Raw genomic sequence first — 25,626 nt, 5'->3', positions numbered from 1 at the left:
TAGCAGAGCTCCCCTACAAGGCAAACAATGGCAAAGGGAGAACTCGACATGAAAGGTGACGGACTAGAGATCGCGGTAGGCTGAATCATTTCGAAGGTGGAAGAAGATGGGAAAAGAAAAAAATAAAAGATAAAGTAAAAAAAATTAAAGTAAAAATAAAAATAGATCATAGTAGAGATTTTCGCTCTTTTTTTCTGTTCGTAACGTTGATACCTGGATTTTAACGATTTAAATTTTAGTTTCTCCCTGCTTTCTTTCCTGTTTAATTATCCTTATTAAAATGTAAATTCGGCCGCATCAAAACAGGAAACAAAGATCAACGAAGAACAACGGCTATATATTTAAGCGTGCTCTAGCGCCTCCGACGGAAACTGGATCTTTTGCATACACCCACCAACTTCTTCCTCGCAATCTCTGGCTTGTTTCGTCTTCTGATCGCGCTGAGATCTTCTGATAAGAAAATTCCTTGCTTTCGTTCTTGGGAATCATGCCTTCCGTGCTTGGTATTTGGGATCTAAGCTTGACGGGGACAACCCGGACCAGCGACGACCCTTCGGCTGTCGTGAATCTGTTTGTCAGACAGCAACTGGCCCTCCAAAACCTCGGTAGCGGCACAACGACGTACGGGGACCCCGCTATCGTAGCAACGACCAGGATGGTCCTTCCACCGGGTTTTCTTCGATTGCCGGTGGAGACCAGCGTCCACATCGGATATATGCTCGACCAGTTCGGCGTCGACCATCGGGACCGGTCCTCCTTCGCGATGCGGATTTTGGACGCCGCCCGTAATTTGTCGAGGCTTCATCCACATGGTGTCCGTGTGACCGCGGACCGACGATAGAAATCTCAGTTGGGGACTGGGTTGCATGGGGTAATGGAGCAACCCGACTCAGAACCGGGTCATGTCATGAGGGGCGCGTCAAAGATGGCCATTCTTGGGCTGAAGGAGAAGTTCTACGCTGCCGATAATTGTTTTTGGAAGATTTTCACAGGGCGGAAAAGGTCACGGAACTCCCTTGTTCCCATGTATTCCACCGCCTTATTTTTTTACTCTTACTGTGTCGCCAAAAAGGTAAAACCTGGCAAATTCAAATTAACATTCATCAACAATGCGGCATAGTATTGAGTTGCGATAACTGACAACTATAAATATCCCAACCAAGAATACATATTTAGCCCAAAAATTTAAGATGACTTAATAATAAAAATTTTGTTCTCTTTTCTTTGTTTTCTGCACTGGCTTCATTGAGATATAGAACAAGATGGAAAGTTCTTGTAATCAAAGAAAATCTATCTTTAATATTCATAACACCATGAAAAGAGAAATACAAAATCGTTTTCGAAGTGCATTTGATCATGAATAGTAAATCAACTGGGTCGAGGAAAACAAACAACGCAGAAACAAAATGACAAGTGCCAACTTAGTAATACTTTCTAACTCTTCAAAAACTTCTACCATTTGACACAAATTGAAAAGATAAATCTCAATCTTTGACTTTATAACCATCAGCATTTTGCAGGGCTAGATAAATGCTATGGAAGTTCATTAGTAAAATACAATTAAACCATAAAAAGTTCAAAATACTTAATATAAACCATGAATATATAACTTCACATTTTGTTAATTCACTTGAACTTCTAAACATCCATTTTGGGAGACAAGATTTAGAGAAGAAAACAAAATAAACGACACATAATTAATACTCAACAAAAGTTTTAAATCTTCTGAAATTACTATTAGTGCTAATGATAGAACCCATTCAATATAATATAAAAACAAAAATATAAGAGATATTCTTTTTTTTCTTAAGTTTTGAATATATCAAAATAAAAAGAGGGGAAAAAAATTATAAATAATTTAATAGACAGCCCAGCAGTTCGGCCATTTATCCATTTTCATCGGCCCAGGTTAAGCCCATATAAGCCCGTCGGCCTTGTTCACGTAAGCCCATAAAAAGAAGAAAGGCCTCTTTCCTGTTTAATGATTCTTCTTATAATTGTAAATTCGGCCGCATCAAAAAAGGAAACAAAGATCAACGAAGAACAACGGCTAATACCCACCAACTCCTTCCTCGCAATCTCTGGCTTGTTTCCTCTTCTGGTCGTGCTGAGATCTTCTGATAAGAGAATTCCCTGCTTCCGTTCCTGGAAATCATGCCTTCCCCGCATGTCATTTGGGATCTACCTTGACCGCTGCTCACCCCTAGCGACGACCCTTCGGCTGTCGTGAATCTGTTTGTCAGACAGCAACTGGCCCTCCACGACCTCGGTAGCGGCACAACGACGTACGGGGACCCCGCTGTCGTAGCAGGGACCAGGATGGTCCTTCCACCGGGTTTTCTTCGATTGCCGGCGGAGATCAGCGTCCACATCGGATATATGCTCGACCAGTTCGGCGTCGACCATCGGGACCGGTCCTCCTTCGCGATGCGGATTTTGGACGCCGCCCGTAATTTGTCGAGGCTTCATCCACATGGTGTCCGTGTGACCGCGATTCTAGACCTGACGATCTTAGAAATCTCAGAAGTGGGGGACTCGGTTATGCATGGGGTAATGGAGCAACCCGACTCAGAACCGGGTAGTGCCGCGAGGAGGGGCGCGTCAAAGTCGGCCATTCTTGGGCTGAAGGAGAAGGTCTATGCTGCCGAAGGCGGGGATTGTTGTTCGATTTGTCTGGAAGATTTTCACAGGGCGGAAAAGGTCACGGAACTCCCTTGTTCCCATGTATTCCACCGCCGGTGCATCATTAAGTGGTTGGAGGGCCGTAACTCCTGCCCACTGTGTCGCTATCAGTTAGATACTTAGGATCATCGAGCTTCATTGCATAATTTTGCTTCCAATGAGTGTTATAAATACTTAGCCAACATAGTTTGACTTTGTCAGATATCATCATCATAGTATTCTGGCTGAGTTGTTTACTCCTGTCAATAGTGATGACGTCTCAGATACGAAGAAAGTTAGTTGATTTCTTGTGATATTCTCAACCAAAAATTTGGCTCTGTGATGATTGTACATGCCCAAATTCACATTGTCAATCAACATGTTCTTAGAGAAATAAAATTGTGAATACAGTGAACATTACGGACTGCTTTTCTTTCAGTTCATGTTCTATTTTCTCTGTTTTCTGCACTGATTACTTCCTGTTATTTTGATCCACTTGTTTAACTTAAGACAAGTAAAACAGAATGATGCGAATCATCATCAGAGTTGTGTAAGGTCCTGCTGTAGTTAGTCTGCAAAATAAATTCCAAAGAGTTGAGCAGACATTGACTAACAATGCGTATTTGCTTATATGCCTATAAAGAGAGGTGACTATGTCAATAAAAAAAGACGACGAACCAAAGACATCCTTTTGAGCACATTCTATAAATATATGAAAAAGCTTCTCATATCATTAGAGGAAATAGCACACACACTAATACTCGCGGACTAGATGTTTATTTGGAATATGTAGGTACAGTGAGTAGTAAAAGTCCCATTTCCGGACTACTCTCGCAATACATTGGACCACAATGGAGGGAAAAAAGAGTAAAATTCTCTGAAGCAACATGACATCTTCTGTTTCTGTCTTATCCTTTATCCTCTTGTACTTTCAGGCCTCATGAAGCTGCACGGTCTTCTAATAGGCTGAATATAGGCAAGTGTCCCAAGCTGAAAGTTAAAAAGAGCACCTTAAAAGCTGTTGTGTCAGCTCATTGTGTATGATCTAAATCAAAAACTTTAAACAAGGAATCGTGCTGCTTACATGGATCCTGAGAAATGAGTAAAACCATTGTTGTTGAAGTAGCAATGGCTGGGTGAGTGGGCAGTGACTATTAGTAGAGGTTCATGTAGAATGATGCTCTGAGACCTTGTTTCCTAGAGTATAACAGCAGCGCTTTTTTGTGTGGGTACAGTCCATAGCATGGGGGAGATTGCTTGCTAGCGAATCTATGTTGTCCTGGAATTGATCAAAATCAGTTGAAGGCTCGCGATGCACCAAAGTTTTCTTTTTAATGGATCAAGCACCACTGACTTGGTCTCTCATTCACTAAACCAATGGCAAGAGTCTATGTTTGTTGGAGAATTAAGCGAAAAAATGCCGAGTGCGATTTCTAATTTTGCCATAGCTTTGTAAGGCTTTCATTTAGGGGAAAGTACGGGAACATACAGACTACAGCTGTAAAAACATGAACCTGAACCTCTTTCTTTGTTCATCATTTCACTCTTGTTTTCAAATAAACATATGTGCAATAAAAAAGAGGTTTTGGAAATGATAATCTGATCTTTCTTCTATGCTCTGCAACAGCTACGTATGCTTTGCTTAACTTCATTCGTCAGTTCAAGTAGATCACTTGTGCTTCAGGTTACGGAAGTCATTGCATTTGATGCTTCAAACTGCACAATTACTGGGGAATATTTTCCTTCTATGTCAGGATGAGACAGAATTGGCTGGTCATAATTGCCAAGTCGAATGATAGGCTCATGTGTTGCAGAAGATTGATGATACCCTCGTACATGTGTGCACTTCTTTCAGCTACATTTCCCTACTAATCCTCTTTGGGACCAAAAGAGAAGTCATACTACTTGAAGCATTACAATACTTTAAACTCTATCGATCAATGTTGTGGACCTTTGGGTAATGAGACCATACCTATAAAGCTCAAATGCCTTGTGGCGTTTCTTCATTTGCCGAACTCTTTGCCTCTAAAAAACACAGCCACTCCATTACAGATGATGTCAATATACAGTAGACAAGAGATGATGGTGTATTCTTGTAGTTTCTTGCAAATTCTATTTACACTATCGTTGCTAGTTGGTGTTGCAATCCTCATTGCTTCATCAAAGGAAGATGTATGTTTGGAATCAACTAAATATCAAAAGTGAAGTGCATATTTGGTCTGCATTCTGGTTGGAGGGCAAGAGACAAACGAGAGCAACAAGAATGATGGCCAAAATGTGTTTCAGCATTGCAGTTAATAGTCGAAATTGATCGAGCACTGTGATCAAAGGGTTGAGAGAGACAAAGTTATGGCTTCTTAAATAGATGATACTGTACAACTCCTATTGGTGATATGCCTCGTAAAAAAGGGCAAAGCATTTGCTAGACAGACGGACTTGACCAAACAAGAAAGTAAGTATCAAATGCCCGACTCATCCGGCCTACCTAGAAATCAAGGCTCTAATGTAGAAGGGCTTAAAGCTTACGCTTGGGTTGTCACATACTTCTACAGGCTTGATTGCAATTGTTAATATGTGGTCCTTGCATCAAATTCAAGTGAAAAAAAGAAGCAAATTTATCAAAGCAATATGAATTTAGTGGCCTAATCACACCGTGTCCTCAGAGATATTCTGTTTTGTCTCTAACTTTTACAAACGTGGTGAGATTGAAAGCATGAGCATTTTATTCCTCACACCAGTCCGGTGGTAGGGAAAGAAGAACAAGCACCCATCTTTCAGCTAACCATCTTACTCAATCTATGTAAGGTAATAAATAAATAAATAAAACTTGATAACAAGTAATGAGCAGGAAAAACCATAATGTGGGTGCTTATTTTACACAAGCTCATAGGAGATTGAATACCTACCTCCAATCTGGTAATGAAGACAGGCTGTCCTTGTCTTTCCCCCAGATAAAATTTCCCTGCTCGCATATTTTGAATGAGGATAAATCTCAGTCAATGATCTTTGACTTTATAACAGTCAGCATTTTGCAGGGCTAGAGAAATACAATGGACAACTAGGTAAATAATTAGGGAAAAAGAAGAAGAAAAGATCCGTGATGACATTCTCTTTTTGTAAACACTTGTACCCAGGTATTGGTTTTATTGCGACATTCAAAGTTTTGGCACATTATCAACCAGGCTACTGAATTTTTCTTTTGGTAATGTGCCACAGTTACAAGGGAGAATGCTCGGAAAGTTCTGTAAATCTTCCTCCACTTAGTTACACCTTTTCATGCACCTAAGTGCTAGCAACCCATCCATTTTGGGAGCCAAGATTTGGAGAAGAATATGGTTAGGAGCCTCTCAGAGAAATCTAATCTAGGCTAAACAGGCCAGATGATTTACCTGGCCACCTTTTCAGAGCTCGTCAGCAGCAAGTATTAAGCTCAAAGCTCATCTTCTGGAGAAAGTGATATCTATCGCACTTATGAAGAGAGCCCCCATAGAAGTTCTATTCACCCAATCTTAAAAGAAACCATTAACGGATGATTCCCCCAGATAGAGGAGCAAATTATCGTACTTACATATTTAGACAACAGATGTAGAGCCGAACTTTGAATGATTCTTCCCACTCAACGTTAAAGCGCACGCTATGTGAAAAAAGACCATCATTTGAAAATACCAAAGAAAAGCCATTGTTCATTCGCAGTTTGAAAGCCCCACAAGAGTCAGAATCATGGCCAACAAAAGGAAAGGTTATGATCCTAACCGATTCACAGTTGGTTTCTTTTCTAGAGGACTTGTTTCCGGAAAAGGGCTTTTGGATCATATCTGGAGAGGAACAGTGGACCAAGGTACGAGCTCCAGCCACATCCAACAGCAAGAACGCTGAAGTGGAACTGGGAACAAAAATAGAATAGCCAAGAAAGAGGACCAGTGCAAAACCAAGACTCAATGCCTTGCTGTGTCGTAAGCAGATAGAAGACAAAAGTTAAGAATTACAGAGAAGGAATGACATAAAATTGCAGATAAATGATCTTAGTGAAATCGCGAACATAACATACTCCATATCAGGGATAGCCATCACACATATTAAACGTCCTGACAAAGATAATAACAAAAATACCGACAAAGAAATGAAATGATGACCCCATGAAATCTATAAACTTGTTTTGAACCGAACCAAACCAAATTAATCAAGAACCTGAGATCATCCAGCAATGATCAATGGAGAATGCAAAATGCAAGAGGTTTGTAATCCTGTTATCCAATGATGTTTTCCTAGAAAGAACATACACTCGAGTTCATACCTCCCAAACTTTCACATATTTTGTGCACTTTGCAAAGCACTTGACGATTGCCGTGACAATGGCAAACTTGCTCCTGGATTGTTGTTACCATTAATTGATGGCATGCCGGATTGTCCTTGTGAAGGCATTCCTAGCATAGGTATCATTGAGCCAGTTCCAAAAGAGGAAGCTGTTGGACCCAGGGCACTCTCCATGTTAGGGTTTGTGCCAACTCCAATCTGCATAATTTGTGATCCTGATAGGCTTCCCTGGCTCATGCCTGGACCAGTTTCACCTATATCAGGACCAACTTGAAGATTGCCAGTTGGTTGGGATATTCCAATGTTTGAATTTCCGGTATGGTTGCTAGTTGCTGGAGCAAATGAACCAAGGCCTGGGTTTTGTGCAGATGGCATGGTCCTCGAGAGAGTGCCAGGACCTGTCACTGAGGTGATGCCCCATTGGGCTGAAGAATACCCCGTTTCAGCTACAGGCGCAGTAGACTGCATCCCACTAGAAATCATATTTGACATATGCATAGCCATTGGATTTTGACCCCTAGGTTGAAACCCTATTGAAGTCTCTCCAGTCAATGCTGCAGAATTGATGACTCGTCGTACTTCAGAGAGGTCGTTTAGTATGTTTGAATTTGCAGGACCCCCAAGTTGTAATGGTTGTGAAATGCCACCAATCACCACTGGCTTCAAATTCTACACGCTTTCATTGTCTGTTGCCATGTCTTGAGATACAGAAGAAGGTGAGAAAGTCTGCAAGGCAGAGACTCCTTGAGCAGCAGGTCGTGGAACGGATGGAATGTGAGGAAACGCGGGGCCAGCTACCAAAGAAGTCATTGTAGTTGGTTCCTGGAAAAGTAATATCCAAGTCCATGCAGCGAAAGACAAAAAAGTAACCTTCATTTTTTGGAGGCATTAACCCGACATTTATCTGGAGAGTGATTGGAAGACTCACAACTTTGACAATGGCAGGAGGGCCATTTCCCGCCGAAACTGCTTGTCCGTTCAGTAAAGGGTCCATTTACCACAAACAAATTGGTAGGGAAAAATCAAATTACCATTATGACCTAATTGTCCTGCACTTACCACTCAAAACACAAGCTCAGGCAAAGGATAGAAACTGTATCCCTAACATAAAGATCTGCCACAGATATTGCCCCTGGTGACATTAAGCACCTTCCATCAACTGAAAATCAAGATAGTTTAGGACTCCCTCACCGCTGGCGGCTCCTTCCTAGTAATTACATTTTGTGCGGGGACAATTACAGTCTAATTACGGAATAATATGACTCGACGACGGGGGGTGGGTGGGGGGATAAATGTATATCAACTTCCGGCCTCCAGAAATATAGGCATATTTTCAAGAGATTCAGGCTTCTTTATAGACCAATAGTTTATCTACTACGATTGCCATGATTCAGGAATTTGTCCCAAAACAAGCAAGCTCTACAAGTGGCTAGATGACACCTTAATTCGGATGAATGGTAATAACAAGCTATAGAATGAAAACAGTGTAAAATAATTAATTGTTTGGCGAATCCAGCAATAAGGCCTCCTAGATGCAAGATAGTATATTTATTCACGATTCACCATTTACTAAAGAGACTACATTGAATTGTATAACCATAACTTTCATTCTGCTACAAAACTAATTAAATACATATTTACCAAGTGTAAAAATTACTTTTCCATAAAACATTTTTAGAAAAATGATTAGTTTTGCTTTATTTGATAATTAGGACCGAACACGTTTTTTTAATATTTGGATCTCATATGAAAAATTAATTTCAATTTTATTACTTTATCTCAAGTCAAAATTTTGATTTTTAATCATTTTTTTTTTTTTTTTATTTTCTTTCTTCCTCCTCTGTTGGTTGTGGAGGCCTGGCGACTGCCAACGCAAGCTGAGAGGCCCGAGCTCTCTGCGGCGAAGTTGGCGAGTAGCTTGACCTCTCTTGAGGCATAGATGTCTCAAACAAGGACGAATCTATGCTCGCACTAGATGAAAACACAAGCATGCCAAATGGAGAAGCAGCAAAGCTCCCCCACAAGAAAAACAATGGTGAAGGGGGAACTCAATGCAAAAGGTGACGGGCCAGAGCTTGCGTAGGCTGAACCATTTCGAAGATGGAAGAAGATGGAAAAAGAAAAAAATTAAAAAAAAAAAGTAAAAACAAAATAGATCATAATAGAGATTTTCACTCCTTTTTCTATTCGTAACGTTCATACCTGGATTTTAACGATTCAAATTTTCGTTCTTAAAAAAAGGGAAAAATTAATAAAAATAGATCATAATAAATAAAAACACAGCCCAGAAGTTCGGCCATTTATCCATTCGCGTCGGCCCAGTTCACTGAAGCCCATATAGACCCGTCGGCCTAGTTTGCTCCGAGCCCTTTTTGGTTCTCCCTGCTTTCTTTCCTGTTTTAATTATTTTTATTATAATTGTAAATTCGGCCGTATCAAAACAGGAAACAAAGATCAACGAAGAACAACGGCTATATATTTAAGCGTGCTCTGGCGCCCCCGACGGAAGCTGGACTTTTGCAAATACCCACTAACTTCTTCCTCGCAATCTCTGGCTTGTTTCATCTTCTGATCGTGCTGAGATCTTCTGATAAGAGAATTCCTTGATTTCGTTCCTGGAAATCATGCCTTCCGTGGAACGTATTTGGGATCTAAGGTTGACGGGGACACCCCGGACCAGTGACGACCATTCGGCTGTCCTGAATCTGTTTGTCAGACGGCAACTGGTCCTCCAAAACCTCGGTAGCGGCATAACGACGTACGGGGACGCCGCTATCGTAGCACGGACCAGGATGGTCCTTCCACCGGGTTTTCTTCGATTGCCGGTGGAGACCGGCGTCCACATCGGATATATTCTCGACCAGTTCGGCGTTGACCATCGGGACCAGTCCTCCTTCGCGATGCGGATTTGGGACGCCGCCCGTGATTTGTCTAGGCTTCATCCACGTGGTGTCCGTGTGACAGCGATTCTAGACCTGACGATCTTAGAAATCTCAGAAGTGGGGGACTCGGGTATGCATGGGGTAATGGAGCAACCCGACTCAGAACAGGGTCGTGTCGTGAGGAGGGGCGCATCAAAGTCGGCCATTCTTGGGCTGAAGGAGAAGGTCTATGCTGCCGAAGGCGGGGATTGTTGTTCGATTTGTCTGGAAGACTTTCACAGGGCGGAAAAGGTCACGGAACTCCCTTGTTCCCATGTATTCCACCGCCGGTGCATCATTAAGTGGTTGGAGGGTCGTAACTCTTGCCCACTGTGTCGCAGTCAGTTGGATACTTAGGATAAATGAGCTTCATGGCATAATTTTGCTTCCGATGAGTATTGTAAGTACTTAGCCAACATAGGTTGACTTTGTTAGATATCAGAGTATTCTGGTCGAGTTGTTTACTCCTGTCGATAGTGATCACAACTTTGATTTCTTGTGATATCCTCAACCAAGAATTTGGTTCGGTGATGATTGTACATGCCCAAATTCACATTGTCGATCTTCGTGTCCTTAGAGAAATAAAATTGTGAATACAGTGAACATTACGAACTGCTTTTCTCTCGATTCATGTTCTCTTTTCTCTGTTTTCTGCACTGATTGCTTCCTGTTATTTTGGTCCACTTGTCTAACTTAAGACAAGTAAAACAGAATGATGCGAATCATCATCAGAGTTGTGTAAGGTGCTGCTGTAAGTCTCCAAAAAAGTTTCCAGAGAGGTGCGCTGACATTGACTAACAATGCTTATTTGCTTAAGCCTATAAAGAGAGGTGACCATGTCAATAAAAAAAAGAGGACGAACCAAAGACATCCTTGTGAGCACATTCTATAAATATATGAGAAATCTTCCCGTATCACCCCTTAATCTCAGGATTGTCACCCTAACTCCACCGGATTTGGAAATGAAGCTGCGTACACGTCTTGAATCCTAAATAATGACGGCCTTTATTGTCATAGCGAGATCACAAATGTGTATTTCTTCTGCATTCTGCTAGAAACCGAAATTAAAATTACTGCAATGCAATTGACTCCCGACTCAAACTAGACACCCAAAGTTCTTTAAGACGAGCCTTTTAGTTTTTGCTCCCTTTTTGTTTTTCTTCTTTCTTTTTGGTTATTTATAAAGTAAACATAATCACACGACAGGCAACAATACATAACCTATCATATCAATTCCAAAAGACCTGGTAAGACAAGCCCCGAAACCAAGCTTTGTGAAGGCAGCATTTCACGAATCTTTGATAGCGACTTCCTGGAATAGGAATTTGCTTCCTCGTAATGCCAGTTTCAGCTTGACTAGAATTCTAACCAACAACAAATAGGTCAACAACAGAAGCATTGAGACGACAACTGACCATATGGTAGTTGCCCCATTTCAACAAAGAAAAACATCCCATGCTACACTGTGATATACAAATAATGGACATATGAGATAACAAACCCGCAGCTATCACAGAAAATTAAGTGACCCAAGCAATCAGTTAACATCAATAATAAATCATATCTAGAGTTTTCCTAAATTTATGTGGAGGCTTTCTTTGCCTATTTTCCTCAATTGATGGGATTAAATTCAACTGAGGAGGTGCTCTATCCATTTTTCGACAATAGCTGGAGAACCATACCATGGTCTGGAAACATCATCAGAACCGACAGGTGAATGATAAACCCCATCTAAGCTGATGTTAAGCGCGCCCTCCAAATGAGCTGATACTTCTGGCACAACTCCATCTCCCCATACATCTGCTTGCCCGCATACCTGCTCAAATGCAATAATTTCAACCACTCCTTAGCAACATATAGCTCCACTATGTCTATCCATCGTGCCAAGTTTCAGAAATAGGCCTGAAGAAGAACTTGAATAAAAATTCTAATGGATTCCTCCACAAGTTATTCCAGAGATGAATGGTTCAAGGCACCAAAATTAGTTTTACCTGCTTGTACCCCTGCCCAACAAAACGGGCACGCCAAGTGGAGGCGTTTAATGTTGAACTTTCTACATCATTGGCAATAGCAACCTCAGAAATCACTTGATCTCCATCAACTGGCATTGTGGACACAACATTAATTTCTGAGCCACCGAATATACGAGCACCTTGTATATACCTGGACTTTGCACTGTCAGTTTAGAGTCCAAATCTCAGATGCTAATAAATTGCTACATGAGTCTCATACTCATTAAGTGGAGAGATAATGTTCCAACTCGCACAATACTCAATTCTGCAATCCACATGGTGCTTTTCTGGGTGCTAGCACTCTTCAGATTCTTTTTCTCTTTAAAAAAATTTAAATTGCATGACTCAACCGATTTCTTGCCCCTGTTGGTTGGCCATTAGATAGGCACATAAGAGTAACATTTCCAGGGAATCTGTTCAATATGTTTAGCTCTTTATTTTTGCACCATGACAAGAAGACTCCTCGCTTCTGTTTCCAAATGAAGTATTCCGAAAGGAAAATCAAGAGGCTTAGCAGTAAAGCATCTGCTCTCACTAGAGAAATGTCTATATATCTGATCTGAATCACACAATGTTTAGATGACTTTAGGGGCCACATTATTTTGCTCATAGTTGTGAAACAGATCACAATATTGAGCAGCAAGTAATTTCCTCCAGAAGTGCATATGCTACTTCCAATTTCCAAACCGAAAAAGAGGCATGACAAACATGCACAAACAAACCACTATTCTCATACATCCTAACATAGGTGCATGCACTAAAAACTTAATTCTACTCCACAGCTGAAATTAGATAATGAGTTCTTTCTCTTTTCTTTTTTCAACCCAAGAACTCTGTTAATATAATAAGATAAATTCTCTAGCTGGATAGACTAGAACTTTCTCTTAGAAAATGCTAGAAGGATATGGGAAAGGTTTTCTCAAATTCAGGCTCATCAAGAAAGATGGAGAACAAGAGACATCTTTGGTCGCAAAGTCTTTGAGAAAGGTAATTATTCTGTAGGATAGTAAGTTCTAGCCAGTCTTCCAGGTGCCTTATACAACAAAACTTTCCAAATAAGCGAACAACAACAAGAGTAAAAAAAAAAATACTATGAAAGGAATCCCTGGAGAACAGAATGTCAGCACCATCCATGGGATGAACCCCTAAAATTTTCACAGCAAGATTAGTCCAATCGCATCAATCTCTGTATTGTAGCATCTTATAGTGACAATTAGCTAATCACTTTGCTTTTACATGAACATACAAAAAGGAAGCAGCTAACCAGAGATTCTAACTATTTTAGGATAAAAAGAAAAAAAGAGCAAGGTGATGAGATGTACCTCCCTGCGATGCATACGTACTTCAGCTCTGGAGTATACACAGCGTTTCTGCAATTCTTCTCAACATAATCCAAGAGACCCCTGGTTTGATCTATAACCCCAGAAAGTCCTTTAGGAGGTGGCCTGATTAAAAAGGTGAAGCAATTGTACTGTTTCCTTGAGTTCCAGACTGAGATCTAACAAGTAAATCAGTGTACAGATAATAGATATACAGCACGTCAAAGCCATAGGCAAAGAGCCAGAACAAGGTATAAAGGGACATAGAGAGATCAAGTGAGAAACTTTGAAACCTACAAGTGAGGAGTGCCCAGAGTCAATAACAGAGATACATCGCACACTCCAAATTCTTCCATATAGACCCGTGCTAACCATCCTCCTGCTGAATGTCCGATCAAAGATAAGGAGCCGCCTAAAACGAGAATGAGAAAGAGCTCCCATCATGTAATTGAGAAGGAGAATGTAATCCTTAAGCGGAAAATGAACAGTGGAAGGATGCAGGGAATGTAAGAAAAGAGATTTCCCATGATGAAGAGTTAAGCCACGAGGAAACCCCATATTTTACGTCAGAAAGGGTTCGACTGGGTTCGGCTAAGGAGTTAAGCTTTTAATGTTACAGACTGCTCTAAAGAAGCGATTTGCGCAGCTCACAGTAAAGACCACTTATAAATTCAAATATCTTGAAGTAGTCAAATTTGTTGTCACGAAAAATTACTGCCCATGCTCATCTGCTCTTAATTACCTTTCTAATGGGATTGTTGCGGGAACGTTTGCTCCTCCAGATCCCACCACATTAAGGAGACAGTATACGAAAATGCAAGAAACGAGCTGATAGTACCTTGAGCCATCTCCTTCGCCTCTCGCACGGCCTCATCGACCCTCTTCAAGTACCTGTTTTCCCCAATTCTGATTACGCCCATCGAAATTGCCTAAACCGAAACCAAACCAAACATCAAGGAGAGGGAGTTACCAGTCGAGGACGGGGCGAGGGCGGAGCGTGCCGCGCCAGTAGTTAGGGTCGACCAAGCCGGCGGCGTTCCTGAACCAGTCGAGGCGCGACACCTTCGCGGCCACGCTGGGGACGCCGTGGCCTTCGAGAGTGAGCCGCAGCTTCCCGTAGTCCCCCGTGTTGTTCCCCAACCCCTGGAAAACTTCAGCCGATCAGCGACAGCGACAGCAAGTTGGGAGCATGCATTCACTCCCGAATTACACGCGCGCGCGCAGAGACCGGAAGAATGACGGCGGGGCGGCAAGTCGCGGCGGCGGCGGCGGCGGCGGAGGCGGAGGAGGCGGAGGAGGAGAGGAGGGATTTGGAAGGAGGGGATAGGACCAAATGCATGACCGCCATAGAAATCTCCTCCTCCTCCTCCTTCTTCTTCTTCTTCTTCTTGTTGCTCGAGTGGTCGTCGTCGCTGCTCGCCACTTCGCTGCTTTTGCGCGCCTTAAGCGACGGTTAAGACTTAAGAGTACGGTTCGAAGAGGCGAACGGTACGGATCGCCCCTCGCCGTGAATTATTCTTTTCTTAATTGCGGTCCTCGACTTCACACGCCTCGCGCTCCTCGTTTACGAACGTACGTTCTTAAATTCTTATTTTGGCTTGTGCGTTCGAGTCATTCGATTAGTCCATTTTTTTTTTTTTTCAATCAGGTCCCTCGCTCTCTGACTCTTGACATAAACCTAACACGTCACCCAATTTTAGCCGACAATATCTGATCAATTGAATTCTCGATATATCTTGTTTTGTATGTCACGACCTGATTCGACTAGGTGAAATGAGGTCTGTTTGGGTTGAGTGAGAGTTATTGTGTGAGGAGCACACATGAGCAAGATGTGAGATGCATTGCCGTGAATTATTCTTTTTCTTAATAAAGCAAAAATTGCGGTCCTCAACTTCATATGCCTCACGCTCCCTTATTTACCAACGTCCATTCTTGAATTTTATTGTGGCTTGTACATTCGAGTCATTCGATTAGTCCATTTCTTTTCAATCGAGTCCCTCACTCTCTATTCTTGACATAAACCTGACCCGCCACCCAATTTTAGCCGACAATACCCGATCAATTGAATTCTCGATATATCTTGTTCTGTACGTCATGACCCGATTCGATTAGGTGAAATGAGGTCCGTATGGGTTGAGCAAAATTATTGTGTGAGGAATGCACGCGAGCAAGATGTGAGATGCAGATGATTGCCTTCACCATGATTTATTCTATTCTTAATAAAGCAAAAAATTGCGGTCCTCAACTTCACACACCTTGCGCTCCCTCATTTACCAACGTCCATTCTTGAATTTTATTGTGGCTTGTATGTTCGAGTCATTCGATTAGTCCATTTCTTTTCAATCGGGTCCCTCGCTCTCTATTCTTGACATAAACCTGACCCACCACCCAATTTTAGTTGACAATATCCAATCAATTAAATTCTCGATATATCTTGTTCTGTATGTCATGAACCGATTTGATTAGGTGAAATGAGGTCTATATGGGTTGGGCGAAATTATTGTGTGAGGAGGAGTGCACGCGAGCAAGATGTGAGATGCATGTGGCGTGTGCATGAACAGATTAGTCTTCTAAGTATTGCCTTGTGGCTGGTTGGTGGACTAGGACTTTAGCCATAGTGTGTTCAAGAAGTGGGGGGGAACAGACCTATTGAATGGACTAGGATTTATCCTTTGAATCTTGAGTTTTTCATTTTAGTATTTCTTTCTCCCAAACTTGTGTGATCTTGGAGCGCTACTCTCTTGGGTGAGTGAGTGGGAGGCTTGTGTCCTTGGAAAAATTACCTTAAAATCCTAAACATATTATAATTATATAAATCCAATCCTAAATTTTTTAATTATACCAATTTAATTCGAATATTTTTTCATATTTTGTCTAATGGATTTATCGGATCAATTTCGATTGGAAATTATTGTCGTCTAACTATCTTATGTGAGACAATTGACACCAACGTAAAATCTTTTTAATAGTATTATAATAATTTTTGATTTTTTTTTTTAAATTTTAATTTTTTACTCTAATTTTTTTTTTTTTTTTTTGGAATCGAAAGCCGACAAGGGTTGTTGCCCATAGGCGAGGGCAGCAACACCCTCAAGGATTCCGCGCTGTTGATTTGGATGGCGAGGCCATCATGTCCCTCATTAGTGAAATCGAGGGCCTATGAGCTCTCATTTAGCATCCAACAAGTATTTGACTCTCAATTAAAAAAAAAAAAAGTAAAGAAAAAGAAATTAATAAATGAAAATTAATAAATTATTAAAAAAGCAAAGTCCGTTTTCTTAAAAATGGTCCGAGTCAGACGGAGGATTCGGACCAGGTCCACTAACCCAGTCCAAAGTCCATTTTCTTAAAAGTATTTGATTAGTAAAATCATACAAAATTTGATAAAAAAACATAAAATCATAAAAATTAAAAAAATCATAGAAAATTAGAAAATCAGAAAAATCAGAAATCTTTGGAAGGATGATCAGCATTTATGTCGGTGTTTTCTAGCCAAAATTGACTGGATGTACTCAATTGATAATATGTAAAAGATTTAATTATAAATTAATATAATTGAAATTTTAAACTTGAATTGGAATAATTACATTAACTTTAGGATATATATATATATATATATATATATATATATATATATATATATATATAGACTCAATTAACTCGGGTAAGAGTGAAACATGACAGGAAAGAGGGTGGGGTGGGGAACACGAGTGAAAGTGAACAACCCGGTTGGTGGTCGGAAGGGTAATTGTGTCGAAGATTGCATCGCCGCATGAACCAAGCATTGTGTTCTATGACATAGATCGGTGATAATTATTTCAATATCAAATATTTGGTCGGCACCAGTCAAGTGGAAACGCGAGCTTCAATTTGTTGGAGTTGGCGTGGTGATAGGACTTATTAGAAAATTTTTATGCATAGTTCTTGACGATGTTGACAAGTTTAGTACAAACCACTCGCAGGGTTCGCACGCCACCCTTCCAACTGGAAGGAAGGGAGGTGAGGATGTTGTAACAAGTTTAGTACAAGTTCAAGTTTAGTACAAGTTCAAGAATTAGGTGTGCATTATTTTCCTACGCATACAAAATATATATGTCCCATCTCAAAATTTCTTATAATGCTAACTACTTCCGTCGTATTTCATGTCAATACATGTGCATATGTACTTTCGAATGGTTAGTAGGGTCAGCAATGTGATGGTAACATAAAGAAATAGATTATAAATGTATGTATCATAAGTTTGTTAACTTTAAATTTTACTATAATTTGTAAATTGAATGAATTTTTTTAATTTAAATATAGGGAGTAGCTTTCAAAATGAGCTAAGTTATTTTGAGACATTGGAAATGCATTCATTTCCTTAGCCTAAACTAGGCCTATTAAATTGTGCATGCTCAGCGTTTCTCCTGTGCTTGCCTATGTATTGCATCTACCAGATAAGGATGTGACTATTTAATAAGATTACGTCGCAATGATCTCTCTATATAAGGTTGGAGAACTTCGTGTCTATTTGATATAACTTTATTGTGAAGTGATGTATTCTATGTGTCTGGTAATATATGGTTTACAGCTCCAAAATCCCAAAGTTATGTTATGTCGCTTGTCTAATGAACGGTCCACTTGGACTTAGGTGTAAAGACGACATTGGTTTTGATACTCTATGGTTAATTTTTCAAAGTCAATACAGCTCAAAACTCAATCGGGTCGGCCTATCTTCAGAACGAGCTTTACGTGAGCCATGGGTTGCAGCAAAACCCTAATTCGACGACATCTCAAATCTTTGAACAAGAGTTCAATTTTACCTCGGAGCTCCCCGCTTCTAAGCCAAGGCAAAGCTAAGCCCTAAGAACGCAATGCAAAGCGTCGATTCTTCCGATCATACATTTCTTAAGGGATGTGCCTAAAGTCTATGCAAGTCTAGGCAAAAGTCTATGCTTGCCAACAATTTAATCCAAATTCACGGGTCGGGATCAAAAGGATGGCCAGTTAGATCATACTTTGATCGATGATGAGTCTTGTCATGTGGTAACATAGTAACATCAAAGAAGCAACTCAAAACTAAATTGAAGCATCTTTTGGACAACAGTCTTAGTCAATACTAGGTTCATGGTTTGCCTCATGCTAATGTCCTTGTGTTCCAGATAAGGGCCTTGCTTCTAAACATTTCCATCTAAAGGCAGTCTAAAGGCAGTCGGGGTAACATCAATTCCAAAAGTTGGGATGCACAAATCTCATAACCACTCCAGGTGACCTATGTCTCCTGTCCAAAAAGGGGTATACATTCCGAACTCTCGACCAAGTGAGACACAAACCCACACAAAATCCATCTAGTCGCAGGTCAACACGAACACAGGTCGTAAAGGGATTAAAAAGAACAAAAACAGAAGCAGCGCATATCTTACTATCCCTTAGCAGCCGGATCACCAGAGGCAACCTTTTCCGGTGCTTCCCCTACCTCGGTGGCCCCTATGGTGGCACTCGTTGTGGCCACACTGTTGCTCACTGAACCAGCGGCATTGTCGATTGTGTCTCCTCCACTACCCATCCTCGAGGAACCCACGTCTGGGGATGGAGACCCAGAGACAAGCTCTTCTGACTGTTTTGGCTGATTAAGGGCACGGCAGTGTGGGCAGTAGTAAGTGATGTATGGGAAATCCTCCTTCTTCACAAGCCCTGCACAGAAGCAAGAATGCCATGCTGTTACTCCCAACCAAATGACAATGCAGTCTAAAAAAGAACGATCACTGCCTGCATTTGTAAATGAAACGAGTGTAGCAAACTATATAAACAAGAGAGCTCACTCACCGTTGTGCATACGGCAGTTACCACATATGAGCGCATAAGACTGCGTTGGATCCTCACCCACAAGCAATGCTGCAAGTCGAGCGATCCATCCATTGTTCTGCATCGATGATCCATCTGGATAGTAGTGGTCAACAACCAATTGCTCATGCTCTGCTGCTGAAGTGGGTGTTCCTCCTCCATCTGATTGACGCGTCATGGTACTCCCTTCACTGCTAGCTCTAGTGGGCAAATCTTTTCTATTCCGTAGCCCACTGGACTGCACAAGCTCAACATCATTGCTCTTCCCTGTAGAAGCAACGGACTGAGATTCATCTCCGACAAACACCTTCAAGCCAGAATCTGCACCCAATTTCGATGCCAGGACAGTTGCAGCAGCTGCCTTGGCTGCTGGATCCGGATCATATCGCTGTAGAGAAAATCAATATTTAAGTATGACGCCTTGACTTTGCAAAAGATACAAGACCATGCCCAAGAAAAGATGCACAAACTTCAGGAGGAAAGAAAAGTACATGAAACGAAGCACAAAGCTCAAGGAATGGCTAAGAAAATAGATGTAGTTCCAATTGTTGTGGTGTACCTCTTACAAGACTACTGCACTACCTAATCCTAAGCGAGGAACGGTGAATATAAACAAGAATTAAAGCTGATGAACATAAAACACGATATGAGCACAGCAAATGATGTTTTTAGCAAAAGCTCCTTTCATCTATTTCCATTTCCAGATACTATATATTAAAGTCCCCAAGCCTTGCACCGATATAAGACCCAAGTACTTCAGTGATCCTTTTTGGCAGCTCAATACCACAATTCGCACTTGGGTGTCAACCACCCAACCAATAGTACCAAACTAACAAAGCTAAGTCTCAGCTAGAATTTTTGGCCCAAAAAAAACTCTCAGCCAAGATTCACAATGAATATGGCTCAATGTTAAATAAACACACCCTCAAGAGCTACTTGACAGTTGAATATCCACACAGGTCCCAGAAATTAGGTGTTTGTAAACTGTTTAGCAACAGGGAGTCCATTCTTTTTATAGTTAGTCTACCTTGCTTTACTAGTCTTTAATATCAGATAAACATGTAAATACCCAGAGTTCTACAACCCCCCCCCCCCCCAAAAAAAAAAAAAAAAAAAAAAAGAAAAAAACAAAGGCAGTAAAAGAGTGGGAGAGTGGAAAAGAACCTCAAGGGAAAGGAAAAAAAAATTCATCCTACCAATATGTAGGGTAGTGGGATCCAATTAATTCTTACTTTAAACAATGGACTCATGTTTCAGATAAGGGGGTAATGGAAACAACAGGAGTTACAATGTATGAAGAATTATGATTATGCAATTTAATTTATTGGTTGGCAGTCAAATCTCATTGCAAAAGAACCTCAACCCGACTTATTGGCCAACCATATTGCATCACAATTCTGCAATTTCTCTTCCTGACAATGACATAGCAATTTAAAACAAAAAAGGGGCAGAGTAATAAACACCTCAAGCGACATCACTCGTACTAAGTCTTTTACTTCAGACAGCAATTCTTTCAAATGCCTTAACAAAGCAAACAAATAGCAATAGAATACACCAGTGTGGAAATGCCCCACAACCCCAAAAGACGTCACCTGAATTAGCTGCTGAGTAGTATAATAGTTAGTCCTCTCTTTAAGTTCATCAATTTTTGCTTGCCTCTCTGCCCGAAGCCGCTCAAGATTTTTTTGGTCCTTGCGATCACCTTTAAAGTCAACACAATCAAACAGTCATGCAATCAATAGACATCAAAAATCTCAATTCAACAAAATGAACAAGAAGTTAGGAATTTGGGCCAATCAAGATAAAGATGAACCTATAACTTATACAAAATAGATCATGCAAGGCATAGCCACACATACTAACACATTCTGACCAGAAACAGAAATGTGCAGATGTAACTTTCATCCCATTCTCTGAATTCAAGATGCATAAGTTTGCTAAATAGTAAATGACAACACCAACAGTCATCTGCACTTTAGTAGTGGATTTAATAATCAACTCAACCAGTTATCTTCAGACAATATGTTTAACAAAAATGGACCCTGAATGATTGACAATAAAAAGGTGCCATGCAATCATCAAAATGAAAGTTCCATCCCTGTAGAGCTAACAATTTGACCTAGTAGATTAGATGCATAGCCTAAGAAGGCTCAACTGATTTTACTTATCCAATGGCAATGCGTAATTAAAAGGTGCTCTTTAGCTAAGCTGCGATACAGTTTCAACGTCAAAAGATCATCTAGATCTTCTGCACAACTAGCTGTGACCAATGACACCCAGCTTCCAGTTTCTGGAAATACATTGCGAATCATTATCTAATGTTGCAGCTGGTGACCCCCATACTAACTCTTAAGTCTACTTTGAATCAAAGAGAGCAAATGAGAGTACCTTAGAGGCCAGACCTCAGGTGTGAAAAACTACTCAGCAAGTTTAAAGAAGCACCAGTTACGACATCACCACACACTCTGCGCGCCTGTCCTCCCTCTTTAAGAATGAGATCAACACTAAAAGGTGCCTCTTTTCTATAAACAAGCTCTCCCAAGTAAATAACTCTAGACTCCAGAGCCTCAAGGTCTCAGCAGAAAAAGAACTGCCCCACCATCAAGAGTTGCATGAACATAAGGTAGAATTTGATTAAGGGTAACAGTGTCCAGCTAGGGTAATAAGTTCTTGTCAAACAGGCCATTAAAGACTAAAAAGAAGAAAAGGCAACCTCTCTAGGTACTACATGCATGCTAGAGAAGACAAAATAGCACCTGCTTGGACATGTTCCTAAATAGTAACTCAGTGCTTGGGGCAATAAGGTTAACTTCAAGAGAGAAAATGGAGGTCATGCTGTCTCTACCATTATCCTTCCTCATTTTTTAATTTTGGAAGGAGGGTAGAGTTTTATTTCCACAATTAATTTGGTGAAACCTGCTTAATAAACTATAATAACAAGAGGACACAAACCCTGCTCACATTGTGCACATGGCAATGGTAACATGAGGGCGTCATATAGTGTTGAATCAATTCTAATTTGATATTGTCTGCCTCTAGAATAATCCTAAATCAATTTTGTGTTTCCAACAACAAAACAGAAAAGATTGGATTTTGTTTGCAGCCTTACTTGCCTATATCACATAGCTTAATTTGTTCTACCTGTTCATTCTCAAAAGTTTGAGAAAAAACATGCAAGAAGAAAAGCTACACAATTTAAAGCAAAGTTATACTAGAAAATAAGCAACTTAAAATCATGTTAGAAATTTGGAAATCAAATCTTTAGCTGTGATGGCCTTATTGATTCTTGAAACACCTAGAATATTTATCCATACCTTATCTTGCAATGCACAAGAAAGTCCATGAAAAGATTGACCAAAGGGATTTATCTCGTTAACTAAGTCCCAGGCTCTTCTGCAATTCTATAAATTGTCCTCATTTTCCCACACCAATAACCTCTATTTAGAAAAAATTATATGTTCCACGAATTTACATTCATGATCAAAGGAATAATAAAAATAGCATTAGGCATATCCACATAGACAGAATCAATCAATGACATATAAATTATGAACTTCGAAGACTCTTGCAGTGGGGGAATAAATCACAACAACATAACAATTGACAAAGCATTCTTCCTCTTCTCAATCCAGGGAGAAGACTCCATCTGTAGACCAAATAATATGCAAAAGACTACCAACAGATGCATAATGCATCTCCCACCAGAAAAACTAAACAATTGTCACCTCCCACTACCACAATCTTTCTCCTACTTAGTCCCTAATTTCTGCATTTGGATGGGGAGGGAGGCCTACTGAGTTGAATTACTGAACTTCGTCACATAATTCAGTGCAGTGCCATTTCCTAGCTTCATTTTAAATCAGGATTATGCCCCAATGTTACATTCGTCATTCATGCAGAAAATAAACACCATCAGGAGATATCCATATACCAACTGCTACAACAACTGCTTCCTAGTGAACTTTGCAAATCAATCATGTACATTTTCTCAAAACCAATGCAACAAGGACAGTGCAAAATCTGAAGCCGTATGAAAACAACGAAGAGTAGTCTACAAGAATGAGAAGCTATTTACAAGACTATCATTTGGTTCGAGACACTTACACATTCTTGTGAAGCTAACAAGACCAGTATAAGATGCAAATGATAGAGCAGGCAAGAGGAACATGGGTAAGACCCGAAAAGCCCTCATTTTCCAGTCGAGATCAACCGACCTAGTTGTCATGACGGCATAACCCACTGCAACAATCTGGAAGAGCCATCGTCACTCAGTCAGTGTGAATGTGTGATCTATATCATCGTGTGTGCAAGAATAGCGAATGCCCACAGCACAAATCTGCATACATATATACCTCGAAAAGGAGGGAGAAGAGAATGAGATGACGGGCCATCCGGCGCCACGACTGCGATCGCCTCTTGATACGGGAGAGCACGGCGGCTTCCTCCTTGGATATGTTCTGCAGCCGCTTCTCGAAATCGTCGCTCCGGCTCTTCCGGAAGAAGCCGAAAATCCGGGACACCAGCCCCTTCCCCTTCTTCTTCTTATTCTTCTGCTTCTTCTCATCGTCACTGTCGCCATCGCCCTTGTTCTCCATCTCTGCCTCTCTCTCTTTTTCTTTCATCCCCTAACAACCCATCATCGAGAACTCATTCAAGAACTCAGCCGAACAGCAACCCAACAAAATGGGATCATACCCAGATGACAGAACGTTAAATTAAAAAGAAAACGAGGACGAATCACACACCCTGACCACTCAAGATTCGCAGCGACTACGATCCGATCTGCTGGTTCTGCCCCCTTCTTCTTTAGAGATCTTCAACGTTTTTCTTTACCCGATAAAGGGGTCGGCGGGGGGCGGTCTCCCAACCCTCGAATCTCTCTTCTTCTTCCTCTGCTTTTCCGTATCTCGGCTTCGAATTTTGCGAGAATCCCGAGGATCGAAGCCACCCAAGACGTGGATCCCACTTTTCGATCAACACGACTGAAGAGGATTAAAGTAAACCGCAGGCGTGGATAGTAATAGAGAGGGGGAGAGAGAGGGATTTGTCAATGGAACATAGAAGATGGTTCGATTTGCCTTGCCGCACATGCTTTTGCTTAAACCCGAACCATCAAACGCGTCCTCGCTCCGTCTCTTTCCTCCCTTTCCCTTCCAAGAAGTCATCATATTTCTATACACTGAAAAAATGGACGCTTTATTATAAAAGTGCTTTTTGGAAAAAAAAATAAAAAATAAAACATAAAGAGAGTGGCGGTTGGTTGGCTCAAATAAGAAAAGGGTAATTATGAAACTGTTTATAAATTTAAGGAATAAATATATTGAAAAACCCTACAACTTATCGTAAAAGGGTAATTATGAAACTGTTTATAAATTTAAGGAATAAATATATTGAAAAACCCTAAAACTTATCCTAAAATTTTTCATGATAATACAATTGAGCTATGAAATTTTCAAAAAGTGCTGAGTCATAAAACTTTAAAAAGATTCATTAGATTAATTTGACAAATTTTGGTACTTAATCGTGTTTTCTGAAAGTTTTAGAACTCAAATTCACTTTAAGACAAGTTTTAGAATTTAGTTTCACTTTTTGAAAATTGTAATACTCAATTATACTTTCTTTACAGGTTTTAAAACTTCTATAATACTTACTTATAAATTGAATTAATTGAAATATGCAATCAATAGAGTCGAGTTGAAACAATTGGTCGCCCATAAAATGGCTTGATCTCGTACCCTCAATAAGCTTTACATCTTATATTCTATTTTTATTTTAAAATAAATTAAAAGTTCATGAAACAACATTACACGTTGGGTCAAAATTTAGGTATCATTTATGCAATTATCTTATTAGACAACAATTACTCCATTCCCATCCTAGTTCTTGATCTATCACATTGCCCATCCCGTGAAAAGTCTATTTTGATTCCTAAATTGTTCATCCTGGTACTACATGTCTAATGTCAATTGACATTTATTGAATTTCACCACCTACAAAATGTCCTCACCAACATCCTCCTTTATATATTGACAAAAAATAAAGCAACCGACATGTTCGATTGAAATCGAATAAAGGAATTCGAGTGCAAAGCATTTAGATTTGATCACTTGGGCTATGTTTGACAGTTAAGATAAAATTCAGGATATGATGATATTTGGTACCTACTCAAAACAAAATAAAATCGGATATAATGGGATGTAAAACAGAGAAAATTATCACATAGAAAATGTGAGATAAATGTGGATAGGATTTCTAACATCCATAATAGGAAATTTACTTTTCTCGAATAACAAACTTCTTAAATTAACAACATTAAAATTATATTTCAATATGAATAATATTTAAATTATAATATAAGAAATTTAAAATTTAAAATAACAATTTACGAATTTTAATTTAGCATTTTTATTTGTATATATGAATTCTATTTTATAATATAATTTCAATATATATAAGTATATATTCATATTTATTATGTATTTTAGGAATATCTATTACACATTTTAGGCATTTTAGTATTTTAGGTATATTAGTGCTGTTAACTATTTAATAAAATTTCCTTAGAGAATGATAGAA

General features: G+C 40.0%; 3 protein-coding genes across 3 annotated transcripts; 1 reads left to right on the top strand and 2 right to left on the bottom strand.

Moving 5' to 3' along the window:
• Nucleotides 1-9,599: 9,599 nt before the first annotated feature.
• On the top strand, nucleotides 9,600-10,253 carry LOC104442822 (E3 ubiquitin-protein ligase BIG BROTHER-like). The gene has a single exon (XM_010056207.3). The coding sequence runs from the start codon at nucleotides 9,600-9,602 to the stop codon at nucleotides 10,251-10,253; it is 654 nt and encodes a 217-aa protein (XP_010054509.2).
• Nucleotides 10,254-10,681: 428 nt separating this feature from the next.
• LOC104441282 lies at nucleotides 10,682-14,721 on the bottom strand. Its single transcript, XM_010054355.3, has 7 exons — nucleotides 14,456-14,721; nucleotides 14,198-14,370; nucleotides 14,066-14,118; nucleotides 13,525-13,639; nucleotides 13,231-13,353; nucleotides 11,888-12,059; nucleotides 10,682-11,712 (listed from the first exon to the last, which is right to left on the bottom strand). The coding sequence occupies exons 1-7, from the start codon at nucleotides 14,573-14,575 to the stop codon at nucleotides 11,527-11,529; spliced, it is 942 nt and encodes a 313-aa protein (XP_010052657.2). The 5' UTR covers nucleotides 14,576-14,721; the 3' UTR covers nucleotides 10,682-11,526.
• A 3,565-nt stretch (nucleotides 14,722-18,286) lies between these two features.
• LOC104441280 (uncharacterized protein At2g24330) lies at nucleotides 18,287-24,185 on the bottom strand. The gene is made up of 6 exons (XM_010054354.3): nucleotides 23,796-24,185; nucleotides 23,403-23,675; nucleotides 23,155-23,299; nucleotides 20,643-20,752; nucleotides 19,033-19,438; nucleotides 18,287-18,900 (listed from the first exon to the last, which is right to left on the bottom strand). Exons 2-6 carry the CDS (start codon nucleotides 23,670-23,672, stop codon nucleotides 18,629-18,631), a joined length of 1,203 nt encoding a protein of 400 aa, XP_010052656.2. The 5' UTR covers nucleotides 23,673-23,675; nucleotides 23,796-24,185; the 3' UTR covers nucleotides 18,287-18,628.
• Between the last annotated feature and the right edge of the window lie 1,441 nt (nucleotides 24,186-25,626).

The sequence above is a fragment of the Eucalyptus grandis genome, chromosome 4 (assembly GCF_016545825.1).
Source record: "Eucalyptus grandis isolate ANBG69807.140 chromosome 4, ASM1654582v1, whole genome shotgun sequence".
Lineage (NCBI taxonomy): Eukaryota > Viridiplantae > Streptophyta > Magnoliopsida > Myrtales > Myrtaceae > Eucalyptus > Eucalyptus grandis.
Note: the sequence above shows the minus strand (reverse complement) of the source record. Positions and strands in the feature narration are given on the sequence as shown.